This window comes from Cnephaeus nilssonii, assembly GCF_951640355.1.
Source record: "Cnephaeus nilssonii genome assembly, chromosome: 21".
Classification (NCBI taxonomy): domain Eukaryota; kingdom Metazoa; phylum Chordata; class Mammalia; order Chiroptera; family Vespertilionidae; genus Cnephaeus; species Cnephaeus nilssonii.
In genome coordinates this window covers 12,012,275-12,032,897 of record NC_137092.1, presented here as the reverse complement: position 1 = coordinate 12,032,897, position 20,623 = coordinate 12,012,275, and the positions used below count along the sequence as shown (strand labels likewise).

The 20,623-nt window shown below is 37.0% G+C and overlaps 1 protein-coding gene across 1 annotated transcript in view; it reads right to left on the bottom strand.

Annotated features, from left to right (window-relative positions):
- The window catches only part of SPAG17 (sperm associated antigen 17), a gene marked incomplete at both ends in the record, with an annotated part of 133,575 nt that overhangs the window by 51,165 nt on the left and 61,787 nt on the right, over positions 1-20,623 (bottom strand). Inside the window, 8 exons of the mRNA XM_079762032.1 lie at positions 384-626; positions 2,581-2,672; positions 4,327-4,508; positions 5,937-6,091; positions 12,196-12,309; positions 12,908-12,963; positions 18,925-19,143; positions 19,239-19,466. Coding sequence (XP_079618158.1) covers positions 384-626; positions 2,581-2,672; positions 4,327-4,508; positions 5,937-6,091; positions 12,196-12,309; positions 12,908-12,963; positions 18,925-19,143; positions 19,239-19,466 — 1,289 coding nt within the window. The remainder of the gene's footprint in view (positions 1-383; positions 627-2,580; positions 2,673-4,326; positions 4,509-5,936; positions 6,092-12,195; positions 12,310-12,907; positions 12,964-18,924; positions 19,144-19,238; positions 19,467-20,623) is intronic.

The window sequence follows — 20,623 nt, the reverse complement described above, 5'->3', positions numbered from 1 at the left end:
CCTACAGAGAAACAACTGATGTCCTCAAGTCTAGTCATCTGAGACAGATAAAGCCAATCTTTGACCTGTCACAGTTACTTATTGACATAAATCTAAAAATGCTCTTGTGTCAAATTTCCATCTTTACTGTCCTTAGTAACCCAGTTTCATGGCACTCATGAAAAACTGGTCTGAGGGTGTTCTATTGTAGAGACTGGCTACAAAGAAGGCCCCAGGTATCAGAGGATAGACTACAAGACCGAGATCAGCTACACTAGAAGAAACCCCAAGGCCTTTGCTATGGCAGTAAAGACTGGGAACCTACTGTTTCCACAGAAGTTGTTTCTTCCCCCCAACAAACAATTATTAATGACCCAATAAAGCTATTCAAAAATTAATTTTACCGGGTAAACTATCTCAGGTTGTGGCTCCTGGAGAATCGCCATCTCTGGTACGTCTGGTAGCTTTATTTGCTCTTCTTTAGATTTTTCCTTGAAAACAGATTTTTTCTTCATATTCCTACTCTCTTCTTTCTCTACCCTATCTTTGCCTCTCCTTTTACCAACTTCCTTACTCTTCTTTTCTGCTTTTTTTTCTTCTTTTATGCGCTCCTCTTCTGCTAATCGATCTTGTTCTTCTTTCCATGCCTATAAACACATTAAAAATTGTAACAGGATTAACAAAATTATATCCCATTTGGGTCCATTTTGGAGAACATTTAACAAGACTTTTCTAAGTGGTATCTCAGTGATCTTGAGAAAGAAGAACAAAGTTGGAGGAATCATGCCATCTGATATCAAACTCTACTACAAGGCCAACCTGATATAAATCTCTGCTACGAGGCCATAGCAATCAAAACAGCATGGTACTTGCACAAAAACAGACATCTAGATCAATGGAACAGAACAGAGAGCTCAGACATAAACCCATGCCTTTATGTTAATATTTGACAAAGGAGGCAAGAATGTGCAAAGGCCTAAAGATAGTCTATTCAATAAATAGTGTTGGAAAAATTGAACAGATATGTGCAAAAAAAATGAAACTATACCATCTTCTTATACCACACACAAGAACAAACTCAAAATTTATTAAAAATTAAAATGTTAGACTCAAAATCATAAATATACTAGAAGAAAACACAGGTAGTATAATTGTAAACATATTTAATAGCACTATTTTTTTCTACTTTATCTCCTTGGGCAAGGGAAACAAACAAAAAGAAAATGGGACTACATCAAACTAAAAAGTTTTTGCACAGCACAGGAAATCAGCAACAAAATGAATAGACAACCCACTGAACATATTCGCTGATACATCTGTTTTATAAAGAACTTACAAGACTCAACACCAAAAACAAACAAACAAACAATCCAATTAAAAAAATGGGCAAAGGACCTGAATAGACATGTCTCCAAAGATGATCTACAGATGGCCAATAAATATATGAAAAGATGCTCAACATCACTAATCATCAGTGAAATGCAATAAAAATAAAACCCACAGTGAGGTATCACTTCACAGCTGTCAGAATGGTTATCATCAATAAATCAACAAACAACTGTTGGCTAGGATGTGGAGAAAAGGAACCCTTGTGTACTGCTAGTGGGAATGCAGACTGGTGCAGCCACTATGGAAAGCAGTATGGTGTTACCGCAAAAAATTAAAATTGGAACTAACTTGACCCAGCAATTTACTTCTGGGAATTTATCCAAAGAAACCTGAAACTCTAATTCAAAAGATTATATGCATCCCTATGTTAATTTTAATATTTTTTACAATAGCCAAGATTTAGGACCAGCACAAGTGCCCATCAGTAGATGAGCAGATAAAACAGCTATGGTACATTTACACAATGGTATGCTACTTGGCTGTAAAAAGGGAAAAACATTTACTCTTTACAACAGCATGGATGGATCTGGAGATTATTGTGCTAAGTGTAATAAGCCAGTCAGAGAAAGACAAATACCATATGATTTCACTCATATGTGAAATTTAATGAATATATTGGACTAACAACAAAATAGAGACAGACTCATAGATAGAGAGCAGGTAGAAAGCTCTGGCGGGAGGATGTTGGGGAGTGGGAGAAGAGATTGAGCAAGAAAAGAAAAAAATATAGAAAAAACATACCAAATCTAAACCAAAACCAAACAAAGGAAAACCCTCTTTGTATCTGTGCATGCATGCTATATAAGCATAGAAAATATGAAATTGTTAATATTTCTTATTTCAGGGGCATAGAAGAGCCAGGGTAATTTTGATTTATTATAAAAAGCATACATTACTTTTATAACTAAAAATTCCAATTAAAATATACAAACAAAACAAACACCTGCCACAGAAACAAAGAGTATGGCAAGTTTGAACAAGGTGCTGCCCTGGATTTGGGTTACATAAAAATGAATGAGACAGCTTCCCTTACAGGCTTATCGTCTGGTAGAAGCGTCAGCTTGGTGGAAAGACTATTATTTCATTATAGTTTTCAATTATTTCTGAATGCTTAGCAAAAAGATCATTTCCTCTTATACCACACAGACTATCCCCCAAAATTTCTGACTATGTGATTACTCAGTGTCATTTTTTTTTCTTTCCTTGTATTACCTTCAGAGAGCCTTCTAAAACAAACGTCATTTTTTCCTTCTCTTTTTCTTTTTCTTGATCTGGTATCTCTGTTTTGCTCATTACTTTGTTACCTATAATCAGAAAAAATTAAACTTCTTAGTAACTCCCTAAAATAAAGTTTCACAGAAGCACCGAATGTCTGGGTTGTAGAGGATATCAAAGGCTATCAAGCTCAACTCCCCATTCATTCATCTCAGAATTGTTTCCCGCCATCTCCTGAATGGGCTTCTGAAGGGGAATTGAGCTTCTTGTGGTAGGAGGAACTCACTGTCAGTGGAGGCAGTGTGTTGAGAATTTAAAGCTTTTATTGAACTGGACTCTCTCTTCCTAGGGCTTTAACCAATTAATCCTAATTTAACACGTTAAGACGACACAAGACAAATCTAACTTTTCCTTCTGCATTAAAGCCCTCCTCTGGCCATTATAATCATTCTGTTTGGAAGGTTTACATCTTTCCTGACTTGAGAGGAATCAAACTGAATATAATACCTACCAGATGTATTCCAATCCCAAATTGGCCATTTTCTGGATTTTCTTAGGCACCTAGAGAAGGTGGCCCTACCTCTCTTTTTCCATTATTCCACTTACTGCTCTCCTGCTGAGCCCCCATCAGGAGGAAGGCTCAGCTGATAGATGGATTATATTGTATAACCATTTTGGTGGATGGTGAATGATTCATCATTGACTTGGTTTGCTACCTTTTATTTTAGAATCAAACCAAGCACAAATTTCTCTGGTCATTAATGAGGTTGTAAAAGCTTTGGAAATTATATAACTTTGCTTCTTTATAAGAAATTACTTTTAACGTTGGCTTTTAGAAATAATGAGTATTATTAAGGTGGAGTCCATTCTCTTTGCACAAACCCAGTGAATAATCTTTATTTTCCAGATGAATTTCTTCATTATTTGACTTTTAAAATCAACTATCTTTCCTCTTAGTCACCCTCTTCTCCTTTCTCTTGACAGCATCAAAGCCATGGAAATTAACAAAACAAAGATACTGATCCAACATCCTGTCAAGTCTCTGCTACAGGTCCCAAGAATTCCTTTTCCCTTTAATTTAATTTAAAATATTTTTATTGATTTTAGAAAGGAAGGGAGAGGGAGAGAAACATAAAAACATCAGTGATGAGAGAGAATCATTGCTTGACCGCCTCCTGCACACCCCCATTGGGGATCAAGCCCACAACCAGGAATTGTGCCCTGACCAGGAATTGAACTGTGATCTCCTGGTTCATAGATGGATGCTCAGCTACTGAGCCACACTGGCTGGCTTCCCTTTAATTTTAGGTTCTACCCCAGGTTAGTGTTGGGACTCTTCTGTTTGCTCTTCTAAGGAACGTCTTGTTTTAACCTCACTTTTGGAATCTGTAATTTTTCTGTTGGAGACATCCAGACTCTGAATTTCCTTCATATATAGTCAACAAATTTTAGATAGCTGAACCTATCAACCTTAACAAGATCAAGATATTTGGTATTTTCCTAACATCACATTTGACCTGTACAACAGATTGAACCTTCCTGACCCGATAGGAAGTTGGGTCGATATTCCACTTGGGTATGATCTCATCATAGTAGGAATGCAGCTATTCTGTTTATTAGAGAAAATCAAGAATCACAGCAACTGTGCAGGAAACTTGTTTAAATCCTAAAATAGTCAGTCTTGGTTAAATGAAGAAATAGGAGAATGTCTTTGGACTTGTATAAATTCAAAAGCTTACTTACTACTAGATTTTTTAACAGAATAAATTTTGCTAGGAGAAACAACTTTGGCACTAATAGAAGATTTCAGTTCCATCTCAGCTTTGGTTTTAGCAATTTCCTCAGCCATTTTAGATTCCTGATAGAGAGCTTCTTCTTTTATGATCCAATCTTGAATGGAATTTGTAACAAGTTCCAAATAATTCCTTAAAAAAGCAAAGAGTTATTATTAATGAATGTTACAAAATACTTAAGATACTGAGTGGGTAAATGAATTGATCCTAAATTGCCCATGTAACAAATATAACAGATTCAGAAACATCCTGGACATATTTTGTACAAAGTAGTCAAATATAAATACCCAGTGAGAATATGAAAACTGACCAACTTCATTCACAATTAAAGACATGTAAATTTTAAAAACTAGATCTTTCTACCCAAGTCAAGGATTAAAATGTTTGATAATACTGCCCAGTCATGGTGGCTCAGTGGTTGAGTGCCAACCTATGAATCAGGAGGTCATGGTTTGATTCATGGTCAGGGCATATGCCGGTTTGGGGGCTCAATCCCAAGTGTGGGGTGTGCCAGAGGCAGCCAATCAATGATTCTCCCTCATCATTGATGAATTTATCTCTCTCTCCCTCTCCTTTCCTCTCTGAAATAAATAAAAAACATATTTATATTTTAAAAAGTTTGACAATATCAAGAGTTGACAGTTTGGAGAAGAAGTCTCTCTCAAAACAGTTGAGTTGGTGAGTTTTATGGTACAATCTCTTTTTAGGGAAATTTTATAGTACTACGGAAACTCTTTTAGTTGACCATCAGCTAACTGACTCACTGGATTAACTGAAGCAATAAATGACAAAAACAGAGTAATAGTTCAAGATTAGTTTGGTACACCTATTATGTGCCTTAATTGAAAAATAATTTTATGACCACAGTAGGTATACTCTTGTGGCTGTGCATGTGTGTGCCAGCACACAATTTGTCTCCCCAGCTTTTCTCTAAGTCCATTCTCTATAACTTTTCTGTATCCCTTCTGACTAAGACATTTACTATACAAATAATAAATAATAGGTACATATTAACCAGCATTAAAAGATAACGGAATGCTCTTGTTATTAATGAAAAGAGAGAGCAAAGTTTCAAGATAGTAAAGGAATAACTAAGGAGCTTGGAAAAAAAAAGTCACTGTTTCCTAGAGGTCCCAGTTTGCTGGGAGCCTGACCACTGGGCTGATATGTCACTCAGTTGACCTACCTGCTAGTCTTTCCCAAATCAAATGGAGTTATCCCAAACCAGTATGCAGAATGTCCTGTTTTGTAGTTCCTACATGGAATCTTTCAGAGACAGTTTTATTGAAGTCTAAATAAATCAAATGTAAGATAATAGCATTTCTACGAGACTCGAGGGGGCCAGGAATGATATCTTCTTTAGGGGTATAGTTTCATCACTTCTCACAGTGCCTGACACGCTTCAGATATTCATCTCGACGAGCTGAATTTTATCTACAGTACTAGTCAAATCTATTCATTGGGTTGAACCACCTAGTTAGACTAAGGGAATAAAATTTAAGTAAGAATTAACAAGCTAACTAAACTAAGATAACTAAGTAAACTAGCTAAGTTGGTTACCTGAATCCAACATTGGAGTGAAGAGCAATATTCCAATGTTCACAATGCAGATGTTGCATATTCATCGGGTTATGAAAGACTAAAAGTAAAGAGTTGTCCTGGGTATGGTAATAAGAATCTACACACTTGTATTGCTGATTGGCTTCTTGAAGAACCTGAAAATAAAAATAATTGCATCGTTGTGTGTTGTTTTTTGTGTGTTTTTTTCAAGAGAAGAGTCTCCTGCTAGAGCCCTTCTCTGCCCTCTACTCTTTCTCCCCTTACCTCCACACTGTTAGTTAGTCAAGGTGAGAGCATACAGGTAGATATTTTTTGGAGCATTTCAGCAGTTCTTATACAAAAACAAATACTAGTGTCCAAATGTAGAGGCATTTGCTCAGGTGTTTTCCATTAAGGCTGCAGTTACTAATTTAACATTTTGCATGCCTTCATATAAATCATCTCATTTTATCATCATTAAACCCCTCAGATAAATAGGTATAATTTTTTTAAAAAACCCCTCATATTTTAGCATAAATTGGGGCTGAGAGAAGATACTTGTCCAAGGACACGTAAGTCCCAGTGCCTGGGCTCAAAGTGTCTTTTGATTCTAAATGTCACCATTTCATACTCCACAGAGTGCTCTCTGCACCAGGCTGTACTACAGAGAAAGGAGGTGAGCAGTTTTTCTGATACATCTTACTTCTATCTGACTTCTAACCCTGGCCTTTTCCAAAATATTCTATCCACAGCATGCACCGCAATTACAGCCCTCAGTAGAGGGGCACCGTGAGCAGCTTGTTGTCCTGTTTCCTTTTGCTGCCCGTCAACATGGGGGATTATGTCCACAGGAAAATAGACAGCTGTGGGGTTTGTTTGTTTTCATTTTCAGTACCAATTTGGTATAGGCAGCTTTCAGTTCTTTGCTGTTCATGATATAAAGGCGCAGAATTGCATATTATGTTAGGAAAGAACTGTTTTGATTTTGCTTTCAATTTTTCACTGGTAGCATAACCAAAATAATACGTTTACTTCTCCAATCTCATGTCTTGTATGAGTGTCTTTATGGAGTGGCTCATCTGTTCTCTGAGAGCCTTTATAAAAAATACACATGTAGTGAATTTTTTTTTTTAAAATGTAGGACACTATTTAAAACTGAACTTTTTTTGAAAGGCAAATTTGACTTTAAACTGCCAAAACGAATAGTATGTCTATTTCTGATGAACATTTATCCTTCCTTCTATTAAAGAGCTCTGAAATCTGTGTTTCCATATTCACTTTGGCTGCTGGGATCTACAGAGCTAAGTTTCTGAGCTACAGTTGCTCTCAATCAATGTTTAAGTTTTCATTCTATACCTTTCTTCTCTTTTTTATACCTTGGCTTTTTCTGATTAATATTAACAGATTAGTTAATTCTTTCATAAAAAATAAACATTTTCTATGTGTCAGGCACTGTGTAGGTTCTAGAAAAACAAAAATGAACAAAATACACAAGACTGTTCTCTAAAATCTGATTAAGATTTTTATAGCTCATTCTGAAGTTCTGAGAGGTGTTCTAAGAAGGTGAAATTGATGGGACATCTGATAGGTAGAGCATGGATTGGAGTAAGTGGGAGTGGAAGCAGGCTGATGGTAGGAGGATACTGTGGTAGAATACCAACCAAAGGACTTGTATGCATGCATATAAGCCTAACCAATGGACACAGACAACAGGGGGGTGAGGGCATGAGTGGGGGGATGGGATAGGGTAATGGGGGGATAAGGACACATATGTAATACCGTAATCAATAAAGAAAATTAAAAAAAGTAGATGATAGTTGGACTAAAGTAGCAGCAGTGGAGATGGTGAAGAGAAATTTTGAGGTTTACCCCTCAAAACCTGATGATGGATCAGACATGTGGGATAAAGGAAAACTGAAATAAAGGGTGACTCTTAGCCTTAGGCTTGATAGTGACATTTCTGAGATGGATGAGGGGAGAAACATGCTTGAGTGGGGAACTTATGAGCTTAATGTGGGACACTAAATCTGAGATGCCTATCAGAAATTCAAGTGAAATTTGGAGGTAGTGTGGAGCTCAAGAGAGAGATTACTTATTATTTATTTGTATCTTTTAATTTTTAATTAAATTTTACTTTCATTTTAATTTTGATTAGTTTCAGGTGTACATCATAGTGGTTACATAATCATTCACTTTACAGAGTGTTCCCCCTGACATTTCCAGTAGCTATCAGGCACCATAACATAGTTATCACAATATTGACTATATTCCCTATGCTTTACTGTACATTCTATGATTATTTTGTGACTTCCAATTTGTACTTCTTAATCTCTTCACCTCTTTCATCCCCTCCACTCTGGCAACCACCAGTCTGCTAAGAGAGAAATAATTGGAAAAATAAAATTTTAAGAGTCGTTAGCATTAGGACATAGGTAATAAATGAAATCATTAAAAGAAGGTTTAGAGAAGAAAGAAGATAGTTCAAAACTGAGACTTAAAGCACTTCAATATTTAGATTTTAGGTGGAAGAATATTCAACAAAATTCCAAATGCAGCAATATGGTATGGTACCTTGGAAACCAAGACTGTTTCACAGAAAGTGACCTGCTTTGTGATGATATTAAAAGGTTAAAAAAAGATAAAGGTAAGTGTATGTTAGATTTGAAAGGACAATTATTGGTGACCCTTAAAGATGCAGCTTCATGGAGGAGTGAGGACAGGGCCCAACTGAAATAAATTAAGGTCTGAAATGAACTTCCAGTTTCAGATGGAAGATTAAACACAGGTACACCCTAACATCTCACTAAAAAAGGAAACAGTAGAATTATTGGTTTTTGATATGGCCATGGGAGAGGAGGCAAAGCAACAACATTTCTGAAGCTGGAAAACAGAAGTATAAGTGGTAACTGACTTAGCAGGACATAGAAAGCCAAATCCTCAGATTAACTTTAGGAGAGACCAGAACAACCTTATTTGTGTGTAGAAATGCAGAAAGGCTCAGAAAATGGCAGTACTATGTGCCTCTGCCAATGGCATTGAAAATAGAAAGATCAATTCAAAGCCGTTTTAAAAGGTTTTAGGGCCCCCAGAAGCCCTGGACAGGTTTGAGCAGCCAGGTGGCTGCAGTCTTCCTCCTCAGCGGAAGGAGGGAGGATTATTGGCTCCAGAAGGTGGCAGTGGATTCTAAGAAGAGAGACCCTAGGCACTGCTGAGGGAGAGATGTACTACAGAGAAAAGGAATTGTATAAAAGTCTAATTCAGCATTGTTCAATAGAGACACAAGGTAAGCCACAAATGTGAGCCACATGTAATTTTAAATTTTATAGTAGGTATATTTTAAAATATTAATAATTCAATACATAATCAACACATAATCAATACAAAAATTGTTCATGAGATATATTATTTTTTATATTGTCTTTGAAATCTAGTGTGCATAGAATTTATATAGCTATATATACTAGTAGATCATATATAGTTATATATACTAGTATATCATATATAGCATTCTTATAGCACATCTTGATTTGAATGCTCTACATTTTCAAGTACCAGAAGCTACATGTGACTAGTGATGACCACATTGGACAATGCAGATCCACAGACTGAATGGTTAGAAAACTAACTGCCTTCTCCCCATCACTCAGCTCCCAAAACCCTGACAGGCAAGTTATGTCTTTCAGACAGGAAATTAGATTTTTTTTTCCTGGAGAATCTAAATCGCCCAAGAGAACAGATCTAACATACCAACACTGATGGGTCTCTCAAGGAAATCCCTCAGCCAAATCACCAATGATGAAGTCCAGTTATTGACAACTCCTCACCCCTGGACCTTATGCAGCACTTCCTGTCATATTTTAGTGTCTGGTTATTAATATGAACAAAGAGGCAAGATATCATTAGATATTGCTCTCTAATATGAAAAATGGAGGCAAAAAATAAATCCCCAAAAAAAGAACTTGAGAAAAAAGAGACACTGCAGGGAGAAAACACTAAGACTTCAAAGGACTTTAATATCCTCATAGAGATAAGAGAAAATATGGTTTTAGGGAACGTGAACTGGATGCTATAAAAAAGGTAATATAAAATTATAAATAGAACTTTAGAAAATTAAAATGATAATGCCAAAACTAGAAGACCCAGTAGAAGAATTGCATGAAAGCTGAGCCATATTCCCAGAACTAAAAGATCAAGTGTTGGAATCTAGGAGGGAAAAGATAATGAAATTGGGAGTACAGTCCAGGAAGTCCAACACCAGAATCACAGTAGTCACAGGAAGAAAGAATAGGAAAAATGAGGGGAAAGGATTGTCAAAGAAATGATTATAGAATATGCTCCGGAATATAAAGACAGGAGTTTCAAGGTTGTCCTGGGCTCACTGGTGTAATACTCAGCAATAGAACCACACCAAATAACATCAACAGGAAGTCTAGACCATTGGAACAAAGAGTCCATCTTAAAAACCTCCAGAGAGAAGGAAGAAATAGACTCAAACAACTGGTAAGGAATCAGAATTTCATTGATTTTTCTCTAAGAGAATCTAGGAAGCTAGAAGACCATTGAGGAATGCCTTCAAAGTTTTGAGGGAAAATACTTTTTAACTTAGCATTTTTATTTAGCTAAACTGTCAGTCAAAGGTAAGGGTAGAATTAAGATGTTTCCAAATATCAACTGCCTCAATAATGTACCTGCTATATATCTTAATTCAAGAAGCAACTGGAAGAGCTGGCCCCCTACAAAAAGAGAGTAAGCCAAGAGAGACGATGAGTTGGAATTCAGGAAACAGAATATCTAACTGGAAAGAGAGGCAAAGGATGTGGCCAGGATGATAAAGTAAAGGGAGCTCCCAGGACCACAGCTGTGCAGCAGGCCTAGAGGGCAAGTAGGAGTTCAGAGCATGTGGGAGAGATATTGCTTAGACAATAAAATTGATAGAATACTTGTTAGGTTTGAATGTATTAAAAGGAGATTTACTCTTTGATAGAGAGCTCGGGGATGAGTAGTGATAAATGCATAGTAAACAAACATGAAAAAATGGGAAAATGAACTCCAGGAAAAATAGAAATTATATCAGAAAAGGAAATGTACCAGTAAGAATACAATACTACACAATTTCAGCTGTGAATAACAATTATACAACTGAAATAAAGTAAATATTGAATACAGACCCAACCAAAAATTATGAGAGTTAACAGTGTCAGAGAATGACAAGAAGTGTTAGAGTGCAAAGGGGTGTGTGTGTGTGTGTGTGTGTGTGTGTGTGTGTGTGTGTGTTGGGTGTGTGTGTGTGTGTGTGTTGGGTGTGTGTGTTTTGGGTGGGGGTGGGCAGAGCTGTTTTCTCAATAGAGTCAATTGATGGTAATGCCTAAAACTAAACCTAAATAAAATATACTTGTTATTTAAAGATAACAGTTAAGTAACAAAACAAAAAAAGGGGAAATGGCTTGAAGGTTTTTACATCTGGGAATACAGGCTCGGGGGTGGGAGGAAGCTGCTATTTTTCGTAGGAGTCTTTTTTTTCATTTTAATTTCTTTATTGATTGAGATATTACATATTTGTCCTCATCTGGCTTTAAGAATATGTGGATCTAAAACTTGGAGGAAAGAGTCCAGTTTTAAACATAAAATGTAAAAACAACAAAAGGAATTAGTTTTCGGATTACTTGTTAATATAGTGGTTAAGAGCACAAGTTCAAGGGCCAGATTTCTTGGGTTCATTGTCTGCTTCTCTCACTTATCAGCATGTGACTTTGGATGAGTTACTACTGGTCAAGGTGCCTCTGTTTCCTACCACTTACCTAGTGTCTACTTCATAGATTTAGTGAGAGGTTAAATGAGCTAAAATGCATACTAACCATTGTCTAGCAGATGGTAGGTGCTCAATAAATGTCAGTTGTTGCAGGTTCCATTGGCCTGTTAATTGCATCAGAAATCCTCTGAAATGTAGTGAAAACTGAACAGAACTGACAGGCAATATGGGGGGGAAAATGAGGCTGCTTCCCCAAAACGGCTTACTTTCTTTTGTCAAGAAAATGTGTGCAGCAGTCACGTACATTTCTCTTTTTCTTAAAAGATTTGATGAAAAGATCCTTTTGGAAAGTACATTTTAAACTCTTTTGGAGATTCACTGCCTATGTGTAGCTGGATCTGAGAAGAACTCATTTATAGCTGAAGTAAAGGGGGATAGTGATACAAACTAGATTTGAGAGTGACTTAGGAGTGAACTGCTCTAAATCACACCATGACACATCAGACCGCTCCACACACAATCCATTAATACCTGCAGCAGAACTTTCGGTTTAAAATGCTCAGTATAACTCCAGTCCATCAGACTGCGTTGCTGCGTTTTCTGAATGTCCTCTAACTCTGCTTCCACAGCCATCTTCTTGGGTTGCTAAAAAAATCACAGGAATACGATTTCAGCTTTAATCTGTGTAAGTACAAATGGAGCCCTCGTGGACTTCATCAACTAGCCAGCATGCACTCCATCTAATTGGGGAAATCTGCATATGTATAAATCCATATGGCAACATTTTAGGAGACCTGCTGCCAGAAAGAGTATGCCTTTGACTTTTTTTTTTATGGGCAACATAATCTAAATATTTTTATTGTTAGGTTATACTCTTCGGAGTCCTGTTAGCAATTATAGGCAGGTTTTCTGAACTCTCTTCAAGACAGTATTAGTTCTACACGGCTGTATGGTCAGCAGGTGTTTGTGAGGTTGCCAAGCCACATTGTCTAGAGAGGAGCATGGAGCTTGGAAGTTTTGCTTAATCGGGCTAGTGAAATTAACTCCTCTCTCTCCAGTTGGAGCTGGTCTGGGGATTTCTGAATAATCTCTCTCCTTCTCTGGCATCTGCATTCTCTTGCCAAGCATCTTTTCTTTCTTTTTTTCTTTTTTCTTTTTTTTTTTTTTTTTACTGTTTCTTATTCTGGGTCACGGTTTTCTCTGATGATCTTGTCTCTACACTTTTAAGAAAGTAATTTCTTACCTTTTCAAGAGAACCCGCCTTTGTGACTGCCTCATCTTTGATCTCGTTGGTCTGCTCTGTAAATCAAAGACACCAACATCCAGTTGTGTTTGGGCTTTGTTCTTGCCTTTGTCAGTGCTGTGCCTTTTTGTTGCCCATATGATCTATGTTTCTGTGCTGAAAAGGTAATTCCTGAAAGGCATGTTTCATGCCTCCAAAAAGGTGTTTGTGTCAATAACTCTAAATCAGTGTCTATCTAGAAAAGTGATACTAAACCCTTTGAAAAGAACCCAGCTTCCTATATATACATTCCTAAATCACATCAGATATGCTGACTTCAGACTGTACCACTCACGACTATGTACCTTTACCTTTACAAGTTGCAGATATTTACTGATTAAATTGTATCAACTGCTTAGTACACACTGATTGTCTCGTCATGCTGGCAATGATCACAAACTCTTTTCAAATTTCTGTTGGTCTACCTCATGAGCCACAGACAAGATCAGGGCAGAGGATGTATGAAAAGGAGAACTACCAGATAAGTGAACATCCAATGAGAAAATGCACCTCTTCTTCCACTCATTAATCATTTATTAATGTGAAAACCATTTAATGAGCATCTATAGATATATAGATGGGGTTTAACAAATCTTAGTTCAATGAATGGGTAGTTGGACTCCATGAAACCATGGACCAATATGAGTCATGCACACTAGCTCTCCTTGTGACCCAAGAGAATCCTTATCAGATGACTGGGATTGAGATATGATCCTTGGCCATGGAACAAACAGCCACATGAATGGGCAGAGAAAGAACAGAGTCCTGCTATTGATCTCTGCATCACCATGCTTTTGTAGTTCCTAAAGTTAACGAATGTTACATATAAAAAAGATATCCATGATAAATTAGTTTAACATGGATAAACAAGCATCTTTACTGTGAACATCTCAAAATTTGTAATATACTCTTGTGATTATGAATCTCTAATAGAGAAATTGATAAAATATATAGCACATTCCAAATTTGACCAAAGAAATGGAGTAGGAAATGAATCTTGTAAGCTATTTGTAGTGCTGCTGAATCACTGAGCCAATCTGACTTTTTATCACCCTTAGAATAATAGAAAATTAATGCCTATAAAGTAATATATGAAAGGGCTCCAGCCTCTCTCTCCAAATGCATCTCCCTCCACTCTCCCTTGTTCATTCCACTCCAGACTCACCAGCCGGCTTGCGGTGTCATGAAGTTTTTGCACTTGCTTTTCTCTGTCTGGCATGCTTTGCTTTGAAATATTCATGGATTGCAAATTCTTACTTCATTCATATTACACAATGTTACCTCTTCAAAAGCCTTCTGTCTCATACCCTGCTTCATTTTTAATCATGGAATTTATCAGGGCCTAATACTATTTAAAATAATTGAAGGGGGAATCTACATCATATATTGAAACTGGAAATCTATGTAGAAAGAGCAGAAATGTGGCAGAAACCTTGTAACAAAAGCTTATTTGGGGGTAAGCATAAGATTTGTGGCAAAGACAACCATATCTGGGCTTCCAGAGGGAGTAGTTAATTATGTCTAACAAGGAGGGGACATGTTTTTCTTTCTTTTAGGAGCATAGCTACTTACATTTTCATTACTGGTTCCATTCTGCCTTGGGCTGCTGAAGGTGACAGCATGAATGTTCCATTTTGATTTGAGTAAAACTATAAAGTCAGTTCAGTTCAGTATTTATTTAAATATATTCACTCAAGAGAAAACTCAGGCCAACTATAACCCTAAATAGACCATGATGTCCCATGTGTCCTTGAGCAATTGATATGAAATCTGTGGAATAAAAATTATTCTATTCTGTGGTATGCCAGATTTCCGGGAGATTTGATACTCCCTTCTGTGTTTAAGGATCCAGCAGAAAGTCTCCAGTTTAGAAAATATGTTCTAAAAATTGTGCATCAGTTATTTTGTCAAAGGAAAGAACATTCACCAACTAATCTGAACTCTTTAATAGAAGAGCAAATATCATTTTTTTCTTTCTTTCTGATTTCAGCCTTCAACCACATAACCCTTTGACAGTGTGATTCAGTAGTTTTTGACACATCTGGAAATAGATGCGTTCTCATCCCTTTGAAAAACAGCTTTCCTAATCTGTTTTACTTTAGAGATAACAAGATCCCTCTGCAGAGCAGTTACTTTATTAAAAAAACACCCAACAAGCATAAAGGGCACATCTAAACCTATAGCCTCATGGTTATCAACTCTCAGTTTTTCATAAATATCCAATAGGCCCTGTCAAGTTCAAAAACAGTCTCAGATGGAAATACAGTGTTTGGTTAAGAAAAGCACAAATATTCAGCCCTTCATGTCCAGGAAAGGCTTTTATATGTATTTGATGCTAAGATGGTTGTGCAAGAAATACATTAACAATTTCTGCTTTGTTTAAAAAGATTTAAAGTGGCTGCTTTAGAAGTGTGAGACATAGTTAAGGGGAAAATGCAAGATCACCACAAAAAAATCTCTCATCCACAACAGCCACAGTAAGGCACTAAGCTTCAACTGCCCTACCTGGTTCAACTGTAACCATTCCTTGATGTGGGCCCACATGTGCCGTGTAGAATCCCTTCTGAGTCTCAGCTCCAGCTCTCAAGATTGCTCAGTCTCCAGGACACACTGATAATGTTCAGCCTTGATCATTTAGGAAGTTGCTATATCTATCTACTTTTCACCAGAATCCAGAATGCCAGTTTATGTGGTTTGACCACCAGGTGGCAAAAGTTGCCTAAGGAAAACCATATACTAGTTGCTCTAAAGGGAAAAAAGCAAAAGCAAAACGAAACAAAAAAACAAAGGAAAAAACCCTCAAGTTTAATATCTCCCCTGGCTTATTCTGGCTCCATATTAATTCAAAGTGACTTATTTGTCATATGTGTATATTTCCATAGGATGCCCTCATGCTACACCACCCCTGGTTAACTTATTTGATTTGTTTTTTTGTGAGCTAGGCTAATAGATGAAGGCACTTAGAACAGGGAAATACGGAATCAACATTGGGAAAAAAGGAAGGAAGACCCAAATGTAGCAAAATCAGGACAAGTATCAGCATGAAGAAGAGATTATGAATATGGTAAGCCATTAGATGCATCACAAGGAATTTCTGGAACTGTGGAAGCCCCAAGACACAGTGAAGAAAACGTTGGTTGGAATTAGCCTTCTATGTGGTTGAACAAGTTATTTAACCTGCTCTGAGTCTTCATTTCCTCATCTTTAGAACTGGGATAATAGTATTTTCCTTATAGGCTTGATGTTTATATAAAGTATTAGTTAATATAAGTAAAATATCTTAGCATAGGGCTTGGAATAAGGCATGGCAATATTCAAATAGATTTTCTTTAATTTTACTCCATTGATGATTTCCTTTTCTACCCTCATCTAGATAAATGAAAATGGTAAGTTAACCATTCAGTCAATACTGACTTAACACCTATTCTCTTGTGGCACTGACCACTTACTTTTTTAATGCTTAAAGACTTATAAAATATAACACATACAGGAAAGTGTATGGAACATAAATATCTGGCATAATGAATAATGATAAAGAAAAGTCCTAGCACTCCAGACATCTCATGTGCATCCTTTCACAACCACAATTTCCTTATTAAGTTTTCATATTAATCCTATTTTTTTTGTGTGGATTATTTTGGGTTTTCTACAAACACAATATTTACAAATAATATTTTTGTTTCTTCCTTTTCAAACCTTACATTTTTTTCTCTTTTTCTTACCTTACTGAGTTGGCTAGCATCTCCAATGCAATTTTAAATACATATGTTTATAGTGGACTAGAGTGCATGAAATTGATGTACTTGGGGGGGGGGGTCCCTCAGCCCTGCCTGCACCTTCTCACTATCAGGGAACCCTTAGGGGATGTCCAACTGATGGCTTAGGCCCGCTCCCCATGGATATAAGCTATAGATATAGATATAGATATATAGATATAGATATATCCTTATAATAAAAGCCTAATATGCTAAGTGTCTGGTCATCCAGTCATCCATTCAACCAATCAAAGCATAATATGCTAATGATATGCTAAGGCCGCTCAACTGCTCGCTATGATGTGCATTGACCACCAGGGGGCAGATGCTCTGACTGGTATGTTAGTTTGCTGCTGGGGTGTGGCCATCTGGGACTGAGCCAGACGGGCTGGACACACCCTGGAGCCCTCCCGCGGTCCCTCCCCAGCTGGCCAACCTACCTACGTCCCTCCCCAGCCCCAGTCATGCACCAGTGGGGTCCCTGGGCCTGGCCTGAGCCCTCTGGCAATTCGGGCTGAGGGCCCCCCCTTCAATCCATGAATTTCGTGCACTGGGCTTCTAATATATATATATATATATATATATATATATATATATATATATATATATACACACACACACACACACACACACACACACACACACGTGTATATGTGTGTGTGTGTGTATATATATAGAGAGAGAGGAAGGGAGAGAGAGAGAAAGAGAAACATCAATGTGAGAGGGAAACATCAGTTGATTACCCATGGTACATACCTCAAACCAGAGATCAAACCCACAACCTTTTGGTGTAGGGATGTTCCAACCAACTGAGCCAGATGGCCAGAACAGTATATGGTTAATATTTTTAAGATAAACATACTTATGGCATTTAAGAAGCTACAGTGTTATAGAGGCTTGAATATAGGCATATGCATTACTGTAATAAGTAGCAGGAAATGACAACTAATGCAATAAAGAAAGTATAGACTAATTGTTACCATGGAAATGCTAAGGAGGCATTTCCAGATGGACACATCTAACAAAGTCTCATGGAGGTGCTATTGATACCTAATCATCATAAAAAAGAGAACCCTAGGTGGAGCAAATTATGGGGAAAAGGCACAGGGACTAAAAAGAGCAGGTTGTATAGAAGAAATAGGGCCTAATTCTATTTGGCTAGAGCATGAGATGAGTGAGCAAAAAGTAAAAAGAAGAGGGGGTTTCAGAAAAGTAATTTAGTACTATTATCAAAGCATGTAAAGCAGGCCAAGGAGTTGGGTTCTATTTTACAAATAGTAGGGAGCCATTGAATGTTATAAATAGGAAAGTAACTGAGCTGTATTTGAAGTAATTAATCTGACAGCTATATGTATGATAGCTCAATAAAAATTTAGCTTAATATTTTTCTACTTCTATACCTCCAAATATGAAAATATATATGCTTTATTCATGAATGAGACTATACCTCCAAATATGACAACATATATGCTTTATTCTAGAATGAGAGGAATTATATGAGCTATAAGGAGGAAAAGAAAGGGATCAATGTTCATTGAGTATTGATTTTGTATAAAGCTCTGTACTAGGCAGTTCATTATGTTATTGCAAGTAATTTTAAAATAATTTTTTCATATAAGTATACTAACCCTGTGAAACACTAGTGATAAAAGTTTTAATTATCTTTAAGTTACAATAATATAATTCATAATTATATTTTTAAGTAATAAAAATGCACTATGTTTACTAAAGTAAGAGTGGACAAAGAGGCTTTAGGAAATTTTGAAAAACAAGGGTTGAAATAAAAAGGATTTACTGACTAGTAACACTCATTAACAAAGTTTAATTACCCAAATAACTAATATAGTAAAAAGTTTTTCAATTGAAACGGAGAGCAATTAAAATAATGCATCTTGAATCACTCTTTTGATGTATACATTCTTTTTTTAAAAATATATATTTTATTGATTTTCTACAGAGAGGAAGGGAGAGGGATAGAGAGTTAGAAACATCGATGAGAAAGAAACATCGATAAGCTGCCACCCGCACACACCCCACTGGGGATGTGCCCGCAACCAAGGCACATGCCCCTGACCAGAATCGAACCCGGGACCCTTCAGCCCGCAGGCCGACGCTTTATCCACTGAGCCAAACCCGTTTCGGCTGATGTATACATTCTTAATAGTGTCTACACACACACACACACACACACACACACACACAAACACATACATGTTTACTTACCTAAAGGTTCAGATTGTTGCTGAGTCTCCACACTGGCCTCCCTTTCTGAGGGCTCTCCATTATCAGGCTCTAAGGGTTTCTCATTATTCGTGTCAGAATGCTTCATATTGTCAGCATCAGGTTGACTAGGATTTGAAGGTTCATTATTGATCTCACTATCTTGAACATATGTTGACCAATTCTGATCCATAAATAAAACGCTGTCTTTGGGTTCAATATCTAATCAGTGTAAAGAAGATTCATGAGCTGCCACACTAGAAAAATCAACAACCACAAAATGCAAGAGTGTTTTTTGTTCCCTCCATGCAATGTACCTGTTTCGAGTTTGGCCTCTTGGGTGTTCATTTTTGCAATGTACTGTTGCCTTATTTGTTTAGCAAATCTGGCAGGGTTGTCCCATGGTATGTTGAAAATTTCAGAATCTATCCCATCTATTTTCCTAGAAGGCATTAGTATCCCTTCTTCATCAACCTCAGAGAGTTTCAGGCTCTCAAAAGTAAACACTTTGAAGGCTCTTTCTACTTCATTCCAGTTCAAGGGTTCTGTAAGAAAGCAGGATCTGTGCTGCTTGGAATGCTCTTATGGTACATTAGGGGGGCAGCCAGAGGGGTCCGTTCACCAGAATAACAAGGGAGTCACACCATGATGGGTGTTGATCTGACTAATATGGGCTCCGCAATTTTACAACAAACATCAAAGGCACCTAATAATAAGAAAGCTACATAATCAAGATATAACTTATCAAGATAATGCTCCCCAATTATTTCATAGCTTAATAAATATTAAGTGTCCAGATTAATTCACATGGACTTTCCAGGGTACCACATTGGTTGAATATGGTTACAACTTATCCTTTTAAAGCAAAAGCACCCTCTGCTATTGTAATTTAAAACCAAAAAAATTACTCACTTGTGTCTAACATATGCTATTATATTCAGTAGAATTTCCTCTTCATGAGGACTAGAAAAGGCCTCTTTCCACCCACTTGAACTGGTGCTGTATATTCCATAACTGTACTTCAAAGGTTATCAGCTTTCAATGGGATCTATTCATTAGCATATTTACTCTTTTACACTAAGTGTATCTATCCATTCACTCACTCACTCATTCATTTTTATTTTCTGTGCATTAGGCTTTCTGATAGGGGCCTGAGACTCAAAGAAAAAATTTGGTTCTTGTATTTTAGAAGTCCAAGATAGTGGGGTAAGAGGTAGGTATTAACAACTAATCATGTAAATCAATATAAAAATCTTTCATAATTTGCTTAGACTTGCAGTGATTCTCAACCTTTCTAATGCCGCGACCCTTTAATACAGTTCCTCATGTTGTGGTGACCCCCAACCATAAAATTATTTTCGTTGCTACTTCATAACTGTAATTTTGCTACTGTTAATGAATCTTAATGTAAATATCTGTGTTTTCCGATGGTCTTAGGGGACCCTGCTAGCGGTTCTCAACCTGTGGGTCGCAACCCACAGGTTGAGAACCGCTGCTGTAGAGCCTAAGACCATTGGAAAACACAGGTATTTACATTAAGATTCATAACAGTAGCAAAATTACAGTTATGAAGTAGCAATGAAAATAATTTTATGGTTGGGGGTCACCACAACATGAGGAAATGTATTAAAGGGTCGTGGCATTAGAAAGGTTGAGAACCACTGGCTTAGAGTTAGAAAAGAAATGAGAAGGAAGAATCTGC